This window comes from Rhamphochromis sp. 'chilingali', assembly GCF_963969265.1.
Source record: "Rhamphochromis sp. 'chilingali' genome assembly, chromosome: 2".
Taxonomy (NCBI): Eukaryota; Metazoa; Chordata; class Actinopteri; order Cichliformes; family Cichlidae; genus Rhamphochromis; species Rhamphochromis sp. 'chilingali'.
The window spans coordinates 42,444,002-42,462,181 of NC_137930.1; the positions used below are offsets into that span (position 1 = coordinate 42,444,002).

Below are 18,180 nucleotides of genomic sequence, written 5' to 3' on the forward strand. Positions count from 1 at the left end.
ATTTGAATCCGTGACTCTGCTCCTGTGAAAACACACTCTGCTCCCGATTCCTAGTGAAGATAAACACAGTGAGTTAGCTAGGCAATCCATCTCCAGAGCGAGGTTTTTCAAAAGCAAGTCCACGGCTGTACTGATGAGGTAAACTCAACGATCCAGCCACACTGTTAGGACGCTCTCAATCAGCTGCAGCTGGCGGCAGCTGATGAGCGACAGGTGTGGCTGCCTCCACAGCAGGAACACTTTTGGATCGAATGATCATTGGGGATCCTAAACTTCCGGGAGCACGAACGTCAACATAAACACACATAACGGGGAAACGGGGAAAAGGAGGGAGAACAAAAAACACCACAAACATGGACACAACGGGCAGGTCTGCCGGTGAGAACTGCCAGACCATGACAATTGGAGTATGAGTGTGAATGTGTGAATCTTAGATACAAAGCACTCAAGTAAAAAAATTTGCTTTTATGAATGGGTGAAAGAGGCATGTTGTGTAAAGCACTTTGAGTGCTCCAGTGGAACATATAAAAGACCAATCCACTGCTCTAATGGTAAATAAACAGACTCTGCAGAACTTCTTTTTTTTTTTTTTTTTTTTTTTTTAAATGACATCAGAAACAGCAGTATGCGACATTACGTGATGGCAGAGCTTCAGTTCATCCTTTGTCATTTTTTTTTTTTTTTTTTTTTTTTTTTTTTAATAAATAGGACAGGGGGAATGAATGAGAGAAAGAGGGGGAGAGAAAGAAAGAAAACCAAAGGGGAGAAGAGACGGTGAGAAGGGGGGGGAAGAGAGAGAGAAAAAAAAAAGAACTCCTGGGTCACCTGTATGGAGAAAAAAAAAAAAACAAACAAACAAAAAAAACAAACAGAGGAGACAGCAAACAACAAAGAGTAACATAATAATAGAGAAAACAAAGCACAATAAACTAGCTAGTCATAGATATCAATATTTACTAAATAATAAACGATATTGTGCAGCACGCAAGATAGACAGCGCACAGTGTGCTTTGAGGCAGCAGCCAAGAAAGCTTTAGTCCGCGTCTGTGAATACCCATGTGTGCATACCTGTGTGGATCAGCATGCTTGCATTCCAAAGGTTTCTCCATGTAATGATCTGCTAGGGAGTGTGGGGGGGCCACAGCCCCGTCCTCCAGGGTGTGAAGCGGGTATGGAGGAGATCAAAACTCCAGACATCCAGAGGCCCCCAGAACACAAGAGACCATGGAAGACCAACAGAGGGGCAGCCGCGCCACTGTTCCAGTAAGAGCTGAGGAGAGTCCCAGATGAGGGCTCGCCCAGCAGCCGCGGAGCAGAAGTCAGGGGGAGTTGCAGTGACGCGCTCGTGAGCTCCGCCGGCCCCCAGCTGTGCCTGAGTGACCCCACCTCCAAAGGGGCCTGAGCGAGCCCCAGGCCCCAGGCCCCGACAAGCGGCCGCCAAGGAGTGAGCCGGTGTGTACCCGGACGCCCACCCCCAGACACAAAGAACCACCAACACACCGACACCTGAGGGAGTCCGCCACCGGCAGGGGAAGTGGTGGTGGGTGGAGATAGGCCTCCAAACCTTGGAGGGCCTGAGGTGTCCCCAGAGAGGTGGCGTCTGATACCCAACCTGACATATAGACACAGACATACAGGCACACACAGACACAAACATCCATTCCCACCCTCATGCTCTCATATGCACTTACTCCACACTCAGCCAACGTGGAGACAGACATAAAGAGACGCTGTACACACAATCACACTCCCCAAGCGTACTCTACAAACCGGGTCTAGGTACCCTTTCCCCTGGAGGGGGGAATTGCACCCAGACCCAGGTGGTGTTACCCTTTTCCCTGCGGTGGGGAGAGGCAGACCACCCCGACTCCGCAGCAGCAGGGAGGCCCCACACCCCAGACCGCAGTCGGACGGCCAACTCCTCCTACTAGCCCTCCCGCTCCAGCAGGCCGCAGAGAATGGGGGTGGGAGAAGACTCCAAACCTCCCTCCACCCGCTCATTGTAGTGTTGATGCATATGTGTTCTAAGGTGCAATTAAAACCCAGGAGGGCATGGAGCTACCTGCCAAGGAGCAGCAGGTAAGCGCATAGTCCCTCCTGCTAGCCCTCAATGACTAAGTGTATTTAAAATTGAGAGGTGGGCAACGACGTCAGGGGTGAGGTGTACACCCTGATGGTGATTTGGACTCCGTGATTGTGCCCACCCCCAAGATCCTATATGTATGTGTAATGAGAGTGTGAATAATGTGAATGTCTAAGTTGTGGGATAAAATTGAGGCAGAGGCAGCCAGAAGGGGACAGGGGGGGGGGGGGGTAGCCTCCTCTGCACCCTGGTGACATACCCCCACTCCAAGGCCCTGCATGTGTGGGTGGTTGTCGAGGAGCGGGAAGAGGGAGGCAGCTGGAGATGGGGAGGGAAGGAAGGGAGGGGCAGGTAACCCCTCCCTGGGGCCAGCTCCCCCGCTGACCCCAGTAGGCACTCCCACCCTCCGCGACCCGCCAGGGAAGGGGGGCCCAGGCCCATCTGCAGAACTTCTGTGTATCGGCTGACCCTGCTCGGTTGATTTACGTGGTCTGCCACTTTGTGGCTGAAGTTGCTGTTGTTCCCAGTGGCTTCCACTTTGTTATAAAACCACAAACATTGACTTTAGCAGCGAGAAAATTTCACAACTGGATTTGTTGCACAGGTGGACTGACAGATGCTCTGGATGGTCCAACTCTGACAATGAATGGTCAAGATTTATTTACTTTCCAGAGGAATAGCATACAGTAAACATCTGCCCACTTTTTTACTGCAGGCACTTGATCTGCTGACTCCACCAGTCCCTGCCAATGCAGCTGCCAGAGTTCGAGCTTTTGTCCGTCGAGGATCTGCCTTCTGCGAGCTGCAGGCCTATCCAGAAGGTTTGTTGCTTTAAAATGTCAATAAGTTGATGTGTTGCACTCAGTGATTTGTTTCGGACTTTACTTAGAACTTGTTAGCCATGACTCAAGGCTTGAGTTGTAACTTGCATGACAGTAACTTTGTCCTACCTAAGGGCAAGGGTAAGGTCAAATATGTGGAGCGTGTTTTTTACAGTGACTCAAAAGGTGTCCAGGTCTCAACTGATCTACCTACAATTTAATTTCAGGGCTCCAAGACTTCCTTGCTGCTCTGAAGATTGACCCTAATAATGAAGCGCTGTTGGTGGATACACAGAGAATCAGAGACATCATTCAAGGATCTGCTGTCAATCCTCCCAGTGAGACAGAGTGACACACGACATTTGCTTTGTACGTTATGTTCATGAAATGTTTTACAGAGGGCTGGTTTCAGGTTCTTTATTAAATATTAAAAATTCTTGTATTTTATTTACAAAGGTCATACATTTTTATCCATCCTTAGCTTTTAAATGTATTCTGTACATCCTTTGTAAACAACATCCTTTGAAAAATACAGACTTTTGAATTGTATCATAGGTAAAGCCAGGCTACTTTTGTAGTGTCTAGTGTCTCATTAAGTAATACCATTCTTAGTTTTAAATGATTTTCATGATCAGTTAATTGTATATTATATAAAATGTTGGGGGAAAAAAGAAATCCATGTTGATGTCATATTGTGTCCAGTAAAGTCCAGCATATTCAGTTCACAAAAATCCATTTTTTTTGTTTTGTATATCCAATTCATGGTCACAGTGTCGCTGGAACTATTACAGTCATAGGGTAAGAGGCAGGTTACACCTTGGAGAGGTTGTTAGCTTGTTACAGGGTCAGAGTCACACATTACAAACAAACATTTATGCCACCAGCCAGTTTAGAAGCACCAGTTAAAAGGGAACAGTTAAACGTGAGCTTTTTAAAGGAATAGGTAAACTAAGGAATAGAGCAAGAGATAAATAATAATTAATAATTAAAGTGGTGTATAAACACACAGTAAGTGAAAAAGGTGACTGAAGAAGAAACAGTCACTACATCATGCACCAGCCAAGAGATATCTCTCCAGTGTGTCCAGGGTCTGCCCTGGAGGCTCCTTCTGGTAGGACATCCTCAGAACATCTCAGGCAGGAGGTACCCAGGAGGAATCCTTGTCAGTGTCACTTCTACTGGCTCATTTCGATGTGGAAGAATAGTGGTTCTACTCTGAGCCCCTCCAAAATGGCCAAGCTCCTCACTCTATCTCTAAGGGAGAGGCCAGCCTACCCTTCGAGTAAGCTCATTTCCACAGATTGTGCAGTCCCGATCAAAAGTTTAAGAACACTGGGAAAAATGGCAAAAAAATCATATTTTGCATAGTTGGATCTTAACAAGGTTCCAAGGAGAGCTTCAACATGCAACAAGAAGAAATCGAAGTGAGAGAAAACATTTTTTGAGCATACAATTTATTGAAAACAGCAAGGCCATGTCCACACTAATACGTTTATATTTGAAAAGACATCATTTTTCTCTCCTTTTTGGCCTTCCGTCCACACTGAGCTCTCCAAAGCGGATACATTTGAAAATGCCATTTTCACATCACAGTGTGGACTGCATAACCACAGGCTTCCGGAAACGATGACGCATTTTAGTCAAATGATGCAGTCATGTGACCAATTAAACTAAGACAGCGGAGGGCATTATACTGCATTTGTTTTGTTTGCTCTCAGATTTGACAGCACTAGACAAGATTAATATCAGTTTGTACATGCTCCAGATAGCTTTTCTTCAAATTCTTTAACTCTCACTCGCTTTTGCAACTTTGTACTTTTGTGTTACTCGCAGCGACAACTCCACCTCATTGTCAGACCATTTAAAAAACTCGGTGATTTTCTCAACATTTTAGCATGACCTTTCAAAGAGCCGGAAAGTAAATAAACAACAGACAGAAATGACGCAGGTCGAATTGTCCTTCGTTTCATGCATGCACAAAACAGGAATGTAAGCGTTTTCCGTCGTTTCGGTGTGGATAATAACTGTTCGGAAACGATTGAAAATGATAGTGTGGACGCGGAGCCTTTTTAGCCTTTTTCAAATTTATCCAGATTAGTGTACACGTAGCCTTAAACTGAAACAAGCTGTTGTACAGCTGATTAACAGTTTAGGACCACGCATCCAAAAAAAACCAGACTCCCCAGACTGCCGAAGCACCTTGCACAGAATACTCTGAGGGACACAGTCAAATGTCTTTTCCAAGTCCACAAAACGCATGTAGGGTGGTTGGGCAAACACCCGAGCTTCAGGAACTCATCCACTTACAGGCCCTGCAACCAAGGAGCTGTTTAGGTGCCTCCGCGACTTCACTCCTACCACCACCTAACAATGCCCTCAGTTGAAGCAACAGCAGCACTCCACCATGTTGGTAGAGCAGGACTTTCCTGAGTCACCTGATGGTTTGCCATAATTGCTTTGAGGCCTTACGAAAGTCTCAAAGCAATTACTTAGGCCATAGAAAAACTTTTCTCCCACACCCAAGTTTTTGCTTCTCTGATGGCTCCCTTCACCTCTGGTGTCCACCAGCTTGCACCAACCACGTGCTAGGAGTAATTTATGTTATACATGATTCCCTTAGTGAGTATCATTAGAAGATATAGCATGTATTTTCACTGCCATTCAAAATAAGCCTAACTTTACCCATCCATTAATCCAAATAACCATACTAATTATTAAACTGCATGAATGTCTTAAAGGCATAAAGAACAGATGACCTCTAATTTCATCCATCCATTCGCTTCCGCTTATCCTTTTCAGGGTCGCGGGGGGCGCTGGAGCCTATCCCAGCTGTCATAGGGCGAAAGGCGGGGTACACCCTGGACAGGTCGCCAGTCTGTCGCAGGGCTAACACATAGGGACAGACTCGCATTCACTCGCACATTCACACCTAGTGACAATTTGGATTAATCAATTAACCTATCCCCTCAATTAACCTATCCCCTATCCTCTAATTTCATGCTTCTAAATTCAGATAAAGCTGAGGATACTGTACTTGGCCCTAATAACCTTTAAAATATGGTATCTAACCAGATGCTTACTCTTTGCCTCGCCCTCCAGTAATGTTGGAGTCACATATTGATTGTTCGCTGTTGTGGTGTAATTTTCTGCTACCCTCCCTCTCCTTGGAATCAACCTACCTGCTTCTACAGTAGAATCATAGAGCAGATTGTTTTAAAAACCCTTTGGATTGTTTTTCCGACTTTCTTTGTGTTGTTGGCATTGTGTTCATAATTTGGTAAGGTAGACAGGACACCTGCATGACATTTTAGATGAGTTTTTTTTATTTTTCTATTTCTTTTGTGTGTGTGAGAGAATGCAACAAATACAAATACGAATGAAAGAACATTTTGTATATTTAAAGTAAAAAAAACCCTACAAATATTAAATCTAAAAGTGCTCAGTATACTTTAATTAGTGTGTGCAGATATGCTATAAAGGTAATATACACAACACTGTACAAAAAATAGAGGGCAAAATGGAGAGCTAATTCATTTACTTCCATCATCTTCTAGGAATACTCCATTAATCTGAATCTCTTATAAAACTGTGATTTCTTCACTGTCTGACTGTGACAGTTCTGATTGTTTGCCTGACTCTGATAGAGTCGAAGGGTTACGATGATGACAACAGAGATGCGACTCGTGGTTGTATGGTGCAATCCTGCTCAGCCTGTGGCTGTACGTGCTGCCCACATCAGTGAGATCTGGGTGGGGATTGGTTTTGGTGGGGAGGGTTTGCTGCCGACAGCCGCCCGTTGACAGCAGCTCCCTCTCCTTGGAGTTTCTCCATTTCATCCTGCGGTTTTGGAACCAGATTTTCACCTTCACATGACACAAAAAATAGGTTAACATCAAGTAGAAAATATCTCTGTGATTCAAGTTTGAACTACTAATGGTGGCCAGCTGGTAAGTTCCTGCTCTTTCAGTATTTAATGTATACTTTTTTTCATATGTAGCAGCAAACCAAAGAAAAGAACCAAACCATATTCCGTACTTCTCTTTTCTCTGATTTATTTCCCCTCACCCTCCTACAGGCCAGAAAGATAACAGACTCTCCCTGAGCAGATAATATTCTATGAGCAAATAGTTGGCAACAGTGGAGAGAACCTTTTTATTATTATTAACCTTTATTTAACCAGGAAAAGTCCCATTGAGATTAAAAACCTCTTTTGCAAGGGAGTCCTGGCCAAGAGGCGACAACACGTTGAAATTACAAAGTTACATACATATTATAAATAACAATTACATTTTAAAAACATTTTTCTCTGGCTCTCTCAATCTGGACTTAAAAGCATTTAATGAAATAAGATCTGCTATCTTCCAGTCTTTTTGCATCATGTTCCATGTGAAAGGGGCAGCATAAGTAAAAGCCCTCTTTCCCAGTTCAGTTCTGGCAAATGGAACATTGAGCAATAAAAGATCGCTTGAACGCAGGCTGTAAGAAACAGTACTTCTCCGTGTGAGCAGATCGCAAATGTAGGTGGGCATTTGTCCAAGCAGGGCCTTATAAATAAAGATGCACCAGTGAGCAAACCTCCTGGAGGACAACGAAGGCCATCCCACTCGAGCGTACAGATCACAACAATGGGTCAAGGCCCTACAGTTTGTAATAAACCGTAAGGAGGCATGATAAACTGAGTCAATCTTATGAAGACACTGGGCGGAAGCATTCATGTACAGCAGATCACCATAATCTAAAACAGATAAAAATGTAGCATTTACAAGACGCTTTTTTGTCTCAAAAGAAAAGCAAAATTTGTTTCGAAAGAAAAATCCCAATTTTAGTTTGAGTTTTTTCACAAGATTGTCTATGTGAGGTTTAAAGGTCAGAGAATCATCAATTAAAAAGCCAAGATATTTATACGTATGCACCACTTCTATGAGGTTTCCCTCAAGAGTGGACACCAAGGGGACAGTTTGAGGAAATCTCTTCATGTTTGAAAACAACATTAGCTTTGTCTTTTCAGCATTGAGAACCAATTTCAGCTCCAGAAGTGTGTGCTGAACCACATCAAAAGCTTTCTGCAACGATTCTATTGCCTGTACAGGCTCTTGGTAAATGCATTGAGGAAATCAATGACTGGTTGTGCCACAATTTTCTCCAGCTAAACAAAAACAAAACTGAGGTAATAGTCCTTGGCGCCAAAGAAAAACGATTACAGGTCACCAGAGAACTTCAATCTATACATCTAAAAACCACAAACCAGGCGAGAAATTTGGGTGTAGTGATGGATGCAGACCTAAACTTAGAAAAACACATTAAGACAATAACAAAGTCAGCTTACTATCACCTCAAGAATATTTCAAGGATAAAAGATCTGATGTCTCAACAGGACCTGGAAAAACTAGTCCATGCATTCATTTTTAGTAGGCTTGATTACTGTAACAGCATCTTTACAGGTCTACCTAAAAAATCAGTCAGACAACTACAGCTCATTCAGAACTCTGCTGCTCGAGTCCTCACTAAGACCAAAAAAGTGGACCACATCAGTCCAGCTCTGAGGTTCTTACACTGGCTGCCTGTCCGTCAGAGGATAGACTTTAAAGTTCTGATGCTGGTCTATAAAGCTCTGAATGGTTTAGGACCAAAATACATCAATGACCTCCTGACCCAGTATGAACCTTCCAGATCCCTCAGGTCATCTGGATCTGGTCTTTTATCAGTTCCCAGAGTCAGAACCAGACACGGAGAAGCTGCATTCAGCTTTTATGCTCCTTATATCTGGAACAAACTCCCAGAAAGCCTCAGATCAGCTGAAACACTCAGTTTATTTAAATCCAGGTTGAAGACTCACCTGTTCTCAGCTGCATTTGAATAAAGCACCAAATCCACACTTTAAGCTTAAATTTCAAAACTTACATTTAACTACTGATCTTATCTACTGTTCTGATTTTATCTGTTTTGATTTTATATAGTGTTTTGTTTGTTTGTTTGTTTGTTTGTTTGTTTGTTTGTTTGTTTGTTTGTTAATTAGTTAGTTAGGTTATTTGCTTGTTTTAATCAATTTTAAATCATGCTTTTTATTTGTTCTTGTTTCTAATGTCTCTGTAAAGCACTTTGAATCACCTTGTTGTTGAATTGTGCTATACAAATAAACTTGCCTTGCCTTGCCTTGCCTTTTCAAAGTTTGAGCCAAAGGAATAAATAACTGTGTCATCAGCATAAAAATGCATACTAGCATTGGACACATTTTGTCCCAAATCATTTATATACATGATGAACAGCAGAGGTCCTAAAATTGAACCCTGTGGCACCCCAGTGTGAATATTCAAAAGTTCTGAGCACAGATTTTCACATTTAATGCATTGAGTCCTGTCACTCAAATAATTAGTAAACCAGGAGACAACATGTCTAGACAGCCCCAAAGAAAGAAGCCTATGCTTTAAAATGGCGTGATCCACAGTGTCGAAAGCTTTTGACAGGTCAATAAAGAGAGAAGCACAGTGCTGTTTTTTATCAAGAGCAACAAGTATGTCATTTATCACTTTTGTGGCAGCCGTGACAGCACTATGCTGTTTTCTGAACCCAGATTGTAGTTTTGAAAGAACTTCATTAGAGTACAAGAACTCTTTTAATTGCTCACTGACGAGAGACTCAAGGACTTTTGCCAAAACACACAAGTTTGATATTGGCCTGTAATTAGTCAAAATGGCCGGGTCGCCTCCTTTTAATATTGGCGTAACAAAAGCAGACTTCCAAACAAGTGGAATTTCTTTATTTTGGATTGAAAGATTAAAAAGGATCGTAAGAGGTTGTGCAATGTAATCAGCTGCTATTTTCAGAAAATAGGGCTCTATTAAGTCTGGCCCTGGGGGTAAGTCTGGCCCTACACCACTTTAAAAGAAATTTAAATAAAGGAGAGACCGTAGGTTTTTTATTTATTATGTACTGTACATCCATCCATTTTCTACAACTTATCTGGGTTTGTGTTTGCAATCACCTTAAACAGAGAATCCTAAACTTCCATAACCCCAGTCACCTCTTCAAGTGGTTTCACAGCCAGTCTAGAAATACAATCTCTCCAGCGAGACCTGGATCTGCCTCAGGACCTCCTTTCCGTAGGGTATGGCTGAAACAGCTTACCTAGGAGGAGTCAAGGAATCATCCTTTTTGATGTGGAAGAGCAGCTGCTCTACTCTTCACCTTCTCTTAAGGGACAGCCCAGCCACCCTTTGTAGGAAACTACACTTGTATCCACAACCTCATTCTTTCTCTCCGAGTTCATGAGCTTATGATTACAGTTGAGGGTAGGAGCATAAACTGACTGGTAAATCAATGTAGAAGTCAGGGCATTCTGGACAAAACTCCAAAACACAAACTTTACAACCTGGTATATGCTGTACAGTGCAGCGAGGAATGCCCAGACCTCTACATTGAAGAAACAAAACAGCCACTTCACAAGCGCATGGCACAACATAGAAGAGCCACCTTTATGGGGTTTAAATCTGGGACTCTCCACCATTTGACCCTAGAACTGAAGAAGCTTCTCGGATGAGAGGTGAAAGGTCTTCAAGCAACTTAAAGAAGTCCAGACGCTTTTCTCTCCAAGCTCCTTAGACTACGATGACCTGGATGACTGAGAACCTTCACAGACACATTTTTTTCATTATTGTGATTATTATAATAATTATCCTATGAGTTTCATTTTGCATTATTCAGAAATATCAATATATACCATTGATCAATGGTCATAACAATTTGCATATTATTGATCAAGGAACTGACCTCACAGCCCATTGTTCGCCACTGGTGCTAGTTTCAGTCATTATGCAAATGCAGTGTTTAAAAGGTTGGGGAAACCTGCAGTCAGCTGAGACTGAAGAAGTCACTTGGATGAATGATGAAAGTTTCTCCCACTGAAAACGCTACGTCCAGATGAACAGAATCAACTTCTTGGGATAAGATTTATTGTTATACATGTTTTTATTTTATACAGTGTCAAATGAATAACTAAAAAAAACTACTAAAACTAGAACTTGAACCACTGTTCCCACATAAACATGTTTTAATAGCACAAATACCATTTACTGAAATTTGTAATCATCTCATAACCTTTATCACTATTCCAAAGAAAATAACTTTGGCATCTAGTCTAAGGAGCTTGGAAAGAAAAGCATCTGGACTTCTTTAAGTTTCTTGAAGATGCTCCGGATGTTTTTCTTTCCAAGCTCCTTAGACTACAATGCCCTGGATGACTGAGAACCTTTACAGACAACTTTTGCATGTCTTCCAAAAATATAATCAACCGAGTGTTAATTTTTTTTTTACTATTGTACAAGATTCCTCATGGCCATGACTGAATAAATAAATGTCAAATCACAGTGTTAGTAATGGTCCAAAACCATGATGTGGTGTGTACCTGGGTGTCTTTAAGATCCAGTTTACTGGCGAGCTTCTTCCTGTCTGGTTTGCTAATATATTTTTGCTTCTCGAAGGTTCTCTCCAAACCTTTTCTTTGGAGGTCTGAGAACACAGCCCGCCGCAGCATGCCCCTCCTGGGCTTCCCTCTGGGGCTTAGGGGCCATGAAAATGTTCCTGGGACAGGAACCACAGAGGCAGAGGCTAGATGGACAAAACATAAGAGAAACAGGAGATTTTAAGAGTCGGGCAATGATTGGGTAGTCTCGACATCTAAAAGAAAAAAAAATGCAACAAGAAAATGGGAGTGCAACAGGCTGTTTTACAGCTGATCAAAAGTTTAAGACCACATGCCTTTTTTTTGAGCACGTGGTCCTAAACTTTTCATCGGTGGTAAAACAGCATAGTTCAGTTTAAGGGTTGTTTTCAATAAATTGCATGCTCAAAAAAATGTTTTGTCTCACTCCAATTTCTTCTTGTTGCATGTCGAAGCTCAACTTGGAAACTTGTTAACGTCCAACCATGCAAAATATGATTTTTTGCCATTTTTCAAATGTTTTTAAACTTTTGACTGGGACTGCATAATGCACAGAGGCTCTTGACTTATAATAATGTTCTATGCAGTCCTGTGGAAAGTTATATATTTAAAATATATATATATTATACATTATATTTTCCTCTCTGATTACTCTGGTACAAAATGACCGAATTACTTTACCTTAAATTAACACACTCCCGGAAGAACACAGTAAGAGAATTCCAGATAAAACTTTTAAATTCAACATACAAATTAACCTTTGACCTGCCATCGGGTTTTATTACGTGCTGTCGGGGAAAATTTCAAGTCTTCTTCATGCAGATGACTAGTCTCAGGTCTGAGATCAGCAGCTTTCTTAAAACACCAAACTAAGTAATTACTTACGCTCCTATATAGTGACACAGTTACATGGATGATTAATCCCTTTGACTCTTTGTTTTTAATGTTATCAATAAAACAATTGCAGCTTTCACTGACAGCACGCAATGTGGTACTTTAGTCTTTACACTTTTTAAAAGTTAGAATACAAAGTGAACATATAGGAAGATTTGTCTGTTGTCACTGGGTGATGCTGAGGTCTGAATCTGAGGGTAGCTCCTCAGAGCACTGCACATGTAACGTTGTAAACAATACCTCATTAAGAATAATCCAAACGTGGTTTCAAATATTCAGGTAAAAAAAAACTCTTTAAAAAAATCTATAAATAAAACTACAGAATCTGTGCTGTAAAATTCATCAGAGGAAAAATTCAACATAGATTTTGACTACATAAATATTAGGCACTGCTATTTTAATCCAGCTTCTTTTACTTTGTATACATAAGCTGTGTTAGTGACAAACTGAGATATCAGAACCTGGAACTTATTTTACGGGCAGTTTGAGTGAACAATACTACAGAAACATTTTCAGTCCTCAGTTATTCATCTTCCGTTAAAACTATGTTAAATCCGCCGTTAATGGGGGTTGTTGAAGTGTAGGCTTTTTAAATGTGGTGTTACTGTGCTTACAGATGTGGAGAGTGAGAAAAGATGCTGCTGTTTGCACATATTTAATAATAACCTCTGCACAGGAGCTGAACAAGAGTCCAGCTTGTTGCTCTTACAGTATAATACTCATAAAAAAAACAGAGTAATGGTAATTAGTTAGTGACTGAATAGACCAGTGACATTTCTCTGTTTCTTATAAAGACCATTTCAATGTCTCATCTTCAGCTACTGGACTGAACCTACTTCAGTTCATTACAGTCAGAGCAGCAGAGCAAATGTCTGAACTACAGCACTGACTTTAACGAGCCTTCAAGTTCACGGTGGTTTCTTGTTTCAAGTCAAGGAGGTGATGTGAAAAGAGAAAACCATCTCCGAATTGAGGAGGGGCCTAAGGGTACATCTTTTGTCATTGTATTACAACTACCAACAAAATAAAATCAACTACTAACATTTAAAAATCAAGTGCCCTCATGCAGTTATGTGAATAAGAGCATGTAAAATCTCAGCTGGTGTCATAGCCTTTGGATGGGTCAGAACTCGTTACCCAGAAAAATTAGGTTTTGTAAACTGTAAAAGGGCATTTTTAAAATTAAATAATGATTGTCTACTAAATAATATATAATGAGTAGAATAATAGATAATGAGGAGAAAGAAGAAGAAAAACAAACCAAACAAAAACACACGAGACTTCAACTTTAGTATTGTGGTATAAAGGCACGTGTATTTGTGCTATCACCACTCCATGTGCTCCTCTGAAATTCAGATGGTTGGTACTAACAACCAATGCAACTTAGCTGGAAGACTTGTCGGCTTTATGACAAAGGAATGTTGTGTACCAGAACTGCAATTGTGTAACGGTGTACTGTTTTTATGTATTATGGTAAACTGACTGTTTATTATATAGCACTTTTCTACCTAAGCACTCAAAGCACTTGAGCACAAAATGCCTCGTTCACCCATTCATACCGGCAATTTTTCCCATGCTTAAGTGTTTTCTATCTAACATTCACACAGCCAGATGGAAGAATCAGAGAACAACTTCGGGTTAGTATCTTGCCCAAGGATATTTAGCATGCAAACTGGATCAGCCAGGGATCAAACCACCAACCTTTCGATTAGTAGATGACCTGCTCTACCTCCTGAGCTACAGCCAACCCGATCATTATGTAACTCAAGTTCATGCATGCATTTTGGGTTATTTAGACCAAAATACTCAATTTTGCTCTACAAGGGCCTGATATCCACTTACAAGGACATTATACTGACACTGTTCTATCAAAATTTTAAACAAATATCCTCATATGTGGCTCTTATTTGTCTTAAAAACCAAAATAAGGTGAAAAAAAATCTGGTAATTCTTTGTTTTTACAAATATATGCCCAAATATCAAAGAGAAATTAAAAATGCATGCAGTGGAAGAGTTCAGGTCTTAGGAGGTTAAGGCTTTTTGGACCATTAGACAGCTAACGTGTTGTAAAAAAAACCAACACAAACTCCCAAGTTTTCCAGATCTAAACTTGCCTTATAATGGATTTACACACTAAACATGTTGCATTTCTGTTTCATCCTAAAATTCATCCTAAAAAAAGTTCGACATTAACCGATGATGGTCCTGGTGCTGATGTTTTCAAACAAGAAAAGTAAAAAGCAGAGATTTTGCGTTCATCCTGTTCTACAATTCTCATGAGAAGGCAGCAGCAGTTGAAAATGTCATAGTTTGATGCAGGAGTTGAAGGTGTATCAAAGCCGCTTTCACACATATTTCAGGACGCCAATGGGGCAGTTTGAGCCTTTGTTGGCAGAGTTCAGACCACATCTGAGGAGGCAGAGAAATCATTTCGGAGACCCAGAGTATCATCTAGCAGTGTGTCTGAAGTAAAATAGTATTGGAAATGCCGCACATTTCCATTTCCATTTCCTTTTTTTTTTTTTGTCCAGTGAAATTACACAGTCGGTGTGAATGGCTGCATTAAAGGGTGTCTCCTTTTAAGTGTACTGCTGAAAAGGAATAAACTGACACATGTGGCTTTGAGGCAGTTTTATTAATTTGCAACCAGTTTGCTACATGTGTCAGTTGGTCTTTTTTAGCAAAACAATTAAAAGTAAATTCATCAGTCACTCAGTATCATCTGATATCATTGTAGTATCTGGATGCACATAACTAAGCTGGCTTGTTAGCTTGGGCAAAGAGTGTAACAGGGGAATGAGTGCTAGTGCAGCGCCACTGCATTGGTGTGTTATAGTAGAGAGAGATTTGATGAAGCTGTCAATAGACTAGTCAGTCTATGTTGCTACCCTAACTTAAGACCAGACACTGTGGGTAATAATTAAAATAATATGATTGTGTGTACATGCATCAGAGATTAGTTTCACATTTGGAGAAAAGGGTGAGGAACTTTGTCATTTGAAGGTCAGATCAGAGCCACTGTTTCTCTACACTGAAAGGAACCAGCTCTAATGATTGAGGCATCTGAATCTGGCCTACCTCTTTAATTTAATTAATACCATCTTTATTACTCAAAATAAATGAAAGAAGGGATACATTACATTAAATTAAACTGAATAAACAAAAGACACCAATTCTGTGTGAATAAAATCAATTACATATTATTAGCACAAATATTTGGTGCCATCATTTTAATTTAAAGCCTTCTTATTTTAGTTGGCTATAACTGATTGTATAAGATTATACTCCCAAATGTTACAGGGAAGAATTCTCCATGAATAACTGAGGTGTTCTAAAATCTTTCATCTCTGCATCACAGTATCTTGGAAAATGGATGTGATATTTCCATAGGTAAATATCAGCCTGATATCAGTTAGCTACAAAACTATATGTCAACATCTCTAATGTTAAATAATTTCTTTGGAGGCGCCGATGCCAAAGGATCATGAAATGCAAAAAACCCAGGCCCATTATTTTCCAGGCATTTCATTTCATTTAGTGTCTGTTTGTAGCCATATGATGTGCGTGTGAATATGGTAACAAAGTGAATGCATTTCTTTTCTCACTGAACAATCAAAACACTTTAAGTGGACATCAAGTATCCTTTAGTTAGAGCCCATCAGAAAGTAAATGTGATTATGAGTCAAGAGTCAAAGTCATGTTTTCTCCCTTATATCTTCAAATCACACACATTATATAGTAGTTTACAAGCGGCAAAAATCAAAATCAAAAATCCTTTGTTTAAAAAGACAACATAAACATTCCTAGTCCACCTACCTGTGAAATCAGAGGCTCTGATGTAAGGATAAAGGCTTCTGTCTAAAAAAGGCAGAGAGAGCGACTTTGTCTGAAGATTCTGGACTGGAAACAGAAAACAGATTCGCATCCACAGGCAGATTAGGATTTTAACATGAAAAGAGATATATATACACAGATGACTGTTAATAGCAGTGCCACTGAAAGGGCAGCTCAGATCTAACCTCATCAGACGACTGTATTGGACGATTGGTGTTCACGTGTCCATTGCTTAACTTTTATTAAATTGGTTAAAAGTTAAAAACTTAGCTTTTACTTTTGAATGAAGGCCTGAATTCGTCACCGCTACTTTCACCATTTTTTTTTTACTTTTAATTACGTGGTAGTGAAATACACTGCTAATTGTTTGTAGAAATTAAAAAAAAATCATAAGACAATAATAATAAACAATATTTTTATGCTAATTCATTCACTAACAGCACTTTCAAGTCTCCGATAAGTCAATACAGATCGCTCTCTCTGTGTGTGTGTGTGTGTGTGTGTGTGTGTGTGTGTGTGTGTGTGTGTGTGTGTGTGTGTGTGTGTGTAAATGTATGTTAAATTTATGGAGAGAGGGGCAGAGAAAGAGATCGGTATCAGAAACTCACGACTCCATGTAGAAGGTGCCAGGATCGTACCGACGCCGAACTTCAGGTAGTCCGGGCTGGCTGCGTACACAGATCCGGGGCTGCTGCGGCTGAGTTGACCGGATGTCTCCGTGCTTGGTTCTGTTGTACGTGGAAAGGACCTTGACCCCGCACTGAACGGCAGAATGTCTCCGGAACTAAGGGACGAGAAAGTTCGATGTATGTAGCCGACATGTTGGCTTATGTGATCTTCTACCAGAAAGCCGGTTCCTCTTCCCTGAGCCGCCGATTCGCTCAGTGACGCGGAGAGAGTAGCAGGGACACGCAGGAAACCCGGGTAAAGAGTAGGCGACAGAGCAGCGCAGGGAAACATCATAGTTGTCCGAACAAAATTCCTGTTGTCCAGCAGAGATTTCTTCAGGAGAAATAGGGAAGTCCAGCGACCTGCTCGGTGGCTCTTCGTCCTCGTAGGGTTTTATACCGATTCCACAAACAAAAACGCACACACTTGTGCACGAACGTGTGCGCGCGGACAAGTTCAACCCTCAGCCCATCTCTCTGCCTCATTGGAGAGTTTACACCCTTTATGGGAGTGCTCAAACACCCATAAATTTCATCACAGGACCTCTAAAAATAAAACTTTTCAAATGTTATATTCCAGTTTCTCTGCTGGAGCCAGTAGAGGTTACAACTCAAGTCCAGTGTTCTTGATGTCAGGGTATTACTAATGCACTCACGCCTGCGCCAACATCTACACAGTGGCTTGTAATTGATAAATAAGATGTCCCCACAAAAAAGGAGATGAAGAGGCATATCTGTTATTCAGTTTCGGGACACATTTTACCTGTAAGCATTAGCCAGGAAAAATGCAGATTGTTCTGTTAATGCAGGCCATTGCTGTGAAGTAACAAAAAAGAAAAAAGAAGAAAAAAGTGTTGGTTTGTTCTCTAAACAGCCTAAAAATGTTACCTTTTTGGACTAGATTGTTAGAGAATATTAGCTAATTTTACCTTTCTGAGCTGAATGTCTGCTGGTGTATGTTAGTTGCAAGCCAGGAGCTCATGTAACATCTCAGTTTCCTATTCTGGTCCAACAATCATGGTTGTTTGTTTACAGTACAGGAGCGCTATAGAGAGCAAATCAAAGGCATGTTACCGTCAATGGCCGACAGCAGACTATATTCAGTTAGAACATTGTTATAAAGTGATTATAAATCAACTTTTGTTGGGTTGTAAATTCTGTTTCACCATTACATTTACATTTTGGTGACAGCTATAATTAAAGTAAAATGAGCTGTGTTTATATTGTTAAGAGACAGAGAAAAATATCCTCTCATCTGCTTTGGTACAAATTGTTCTTTAACTTAGTTTGGAAAAAACAACATAATCAACATGATTGAGCCTTTTTTAAAGCCTCTTGCAGCTTTTGCATTTAGACTTATGATCCGAATGCACTGTTGTGCCAAACACGTTTTTCCAAGAAACACTCTATAAACTCTCCTTGCTTTTGTTTTTCTTTTATTTA

The 18,180-nt window shown here is 40.8% G+C and overlaps 2 protein-coding genes and 1 long non-coding RNA gene across 6 annotated transcripts in view; 1 reads left to right on the forward strand and 2 right to left on the reverse strand.

The window, feature by feature from the left end:
* dnaaf4 (dynein axonemal assembly factor 4) overlaps positions 1-4,749 on the forward strand; it is a 28,554-nt gene extending 23,805 nt beyond the window's left edge. Inside the window, exons 6-7 of one of the 2 annotated variants that reach the window (XM_080875159.1) lie at positions 2,799-2,904; positions 3,132-4,749. In XM_080875159.1, coding sequence (XP_080731285.1) covers positions 2,799-2,904; positions 3,132-3,256 — 231 coding nt within the window. In that variant the 3' untranslated portion in view covers positions 3,257-4,749. The remainder of the gene's footprint in view (positions 1-2,798; positions 2,905-3,131) is intronic. The other variant, XM_080875158.1, reaches the window with a different exon arrangement.
* LOC308392218 lies at positions 642-2,784 on the reverse strand. Its single transcript, XR_013970781.1, has 2 exons — positions 1,069-2,784; positions 642-825 (listed from the first exon to the last, which is right to left on the reverse strand). It is a non-coding gene; the product is annotated as an uncharacterized lncRNA (long non-coding RNA).
* Positions 4,750-4,932: 183 nt separating the features above from the next.
* LOC308387337 (homeobox protein DBX1-B-like) lies at positions 4,933-17,193 on the reverse strand. Of its 3 annotated transcripts, none has more exons than XM_080867295.1 (5): positions 16,678-17,193; positions 16,052-16,135; positions 11,306-11,508; positions 10,672-10,811; positions 6,627-10,530 (listed from the first exon to the last, which is right to left on the reverse strand). In XM_080867295.1, the coding sequence occupies exons 1-5, from the start codon at positions 17,030-17,032 to the stop codon at positions 10,500-10,502; spliced, it is 813 nt and encodes a 270-aa protein (XP_080723421.1). In that variant the 5' UTR covers positions 17,033-17,193; the 3' UTR covers positions 6,627-10,499. The 3 variants fall into 3 exon arrangements, with proteins under 3 accessions (XP_080723420.1, XP_080723421.1, XP_080723422.1); XM_080867296.1 differs by having other exon boundaries at positions 6,649-6,767; XM_080867294.1 differs by lacking the exon at positions 10,672-10,811 and having other exon boundaries at positions 4,933-6,767; positions 16,678-17,190.
* Positions 17,194-18,180: the final 987 nt, after the last annotated feature.

Bases quoted from the DNA above. Each gene is read 5' to 3' on its own strand.
- LOC308387337 (XM_080867294.1), bottom strand. From the start codon at position 17,032: ATGATGTTTCCCTGCGCTGCTCTGTCGCCTACTCTTTACCCGGGTTTC. The intron at 11,509-16,051 runs GTAGGTGGACTA...TTGTCCATCTAG, and splicing joins CAGAGCCTCTGATTTCACAG to CCTCTGCCTCTGTGGTTCCT. The intron at 6,768-11,305 runs GTACACACCACA...TGTCATGTGAAG, and splicing joins TGGATCTTAAAGACACCCAG to GTGAAAATCTGGTTCCAAAA.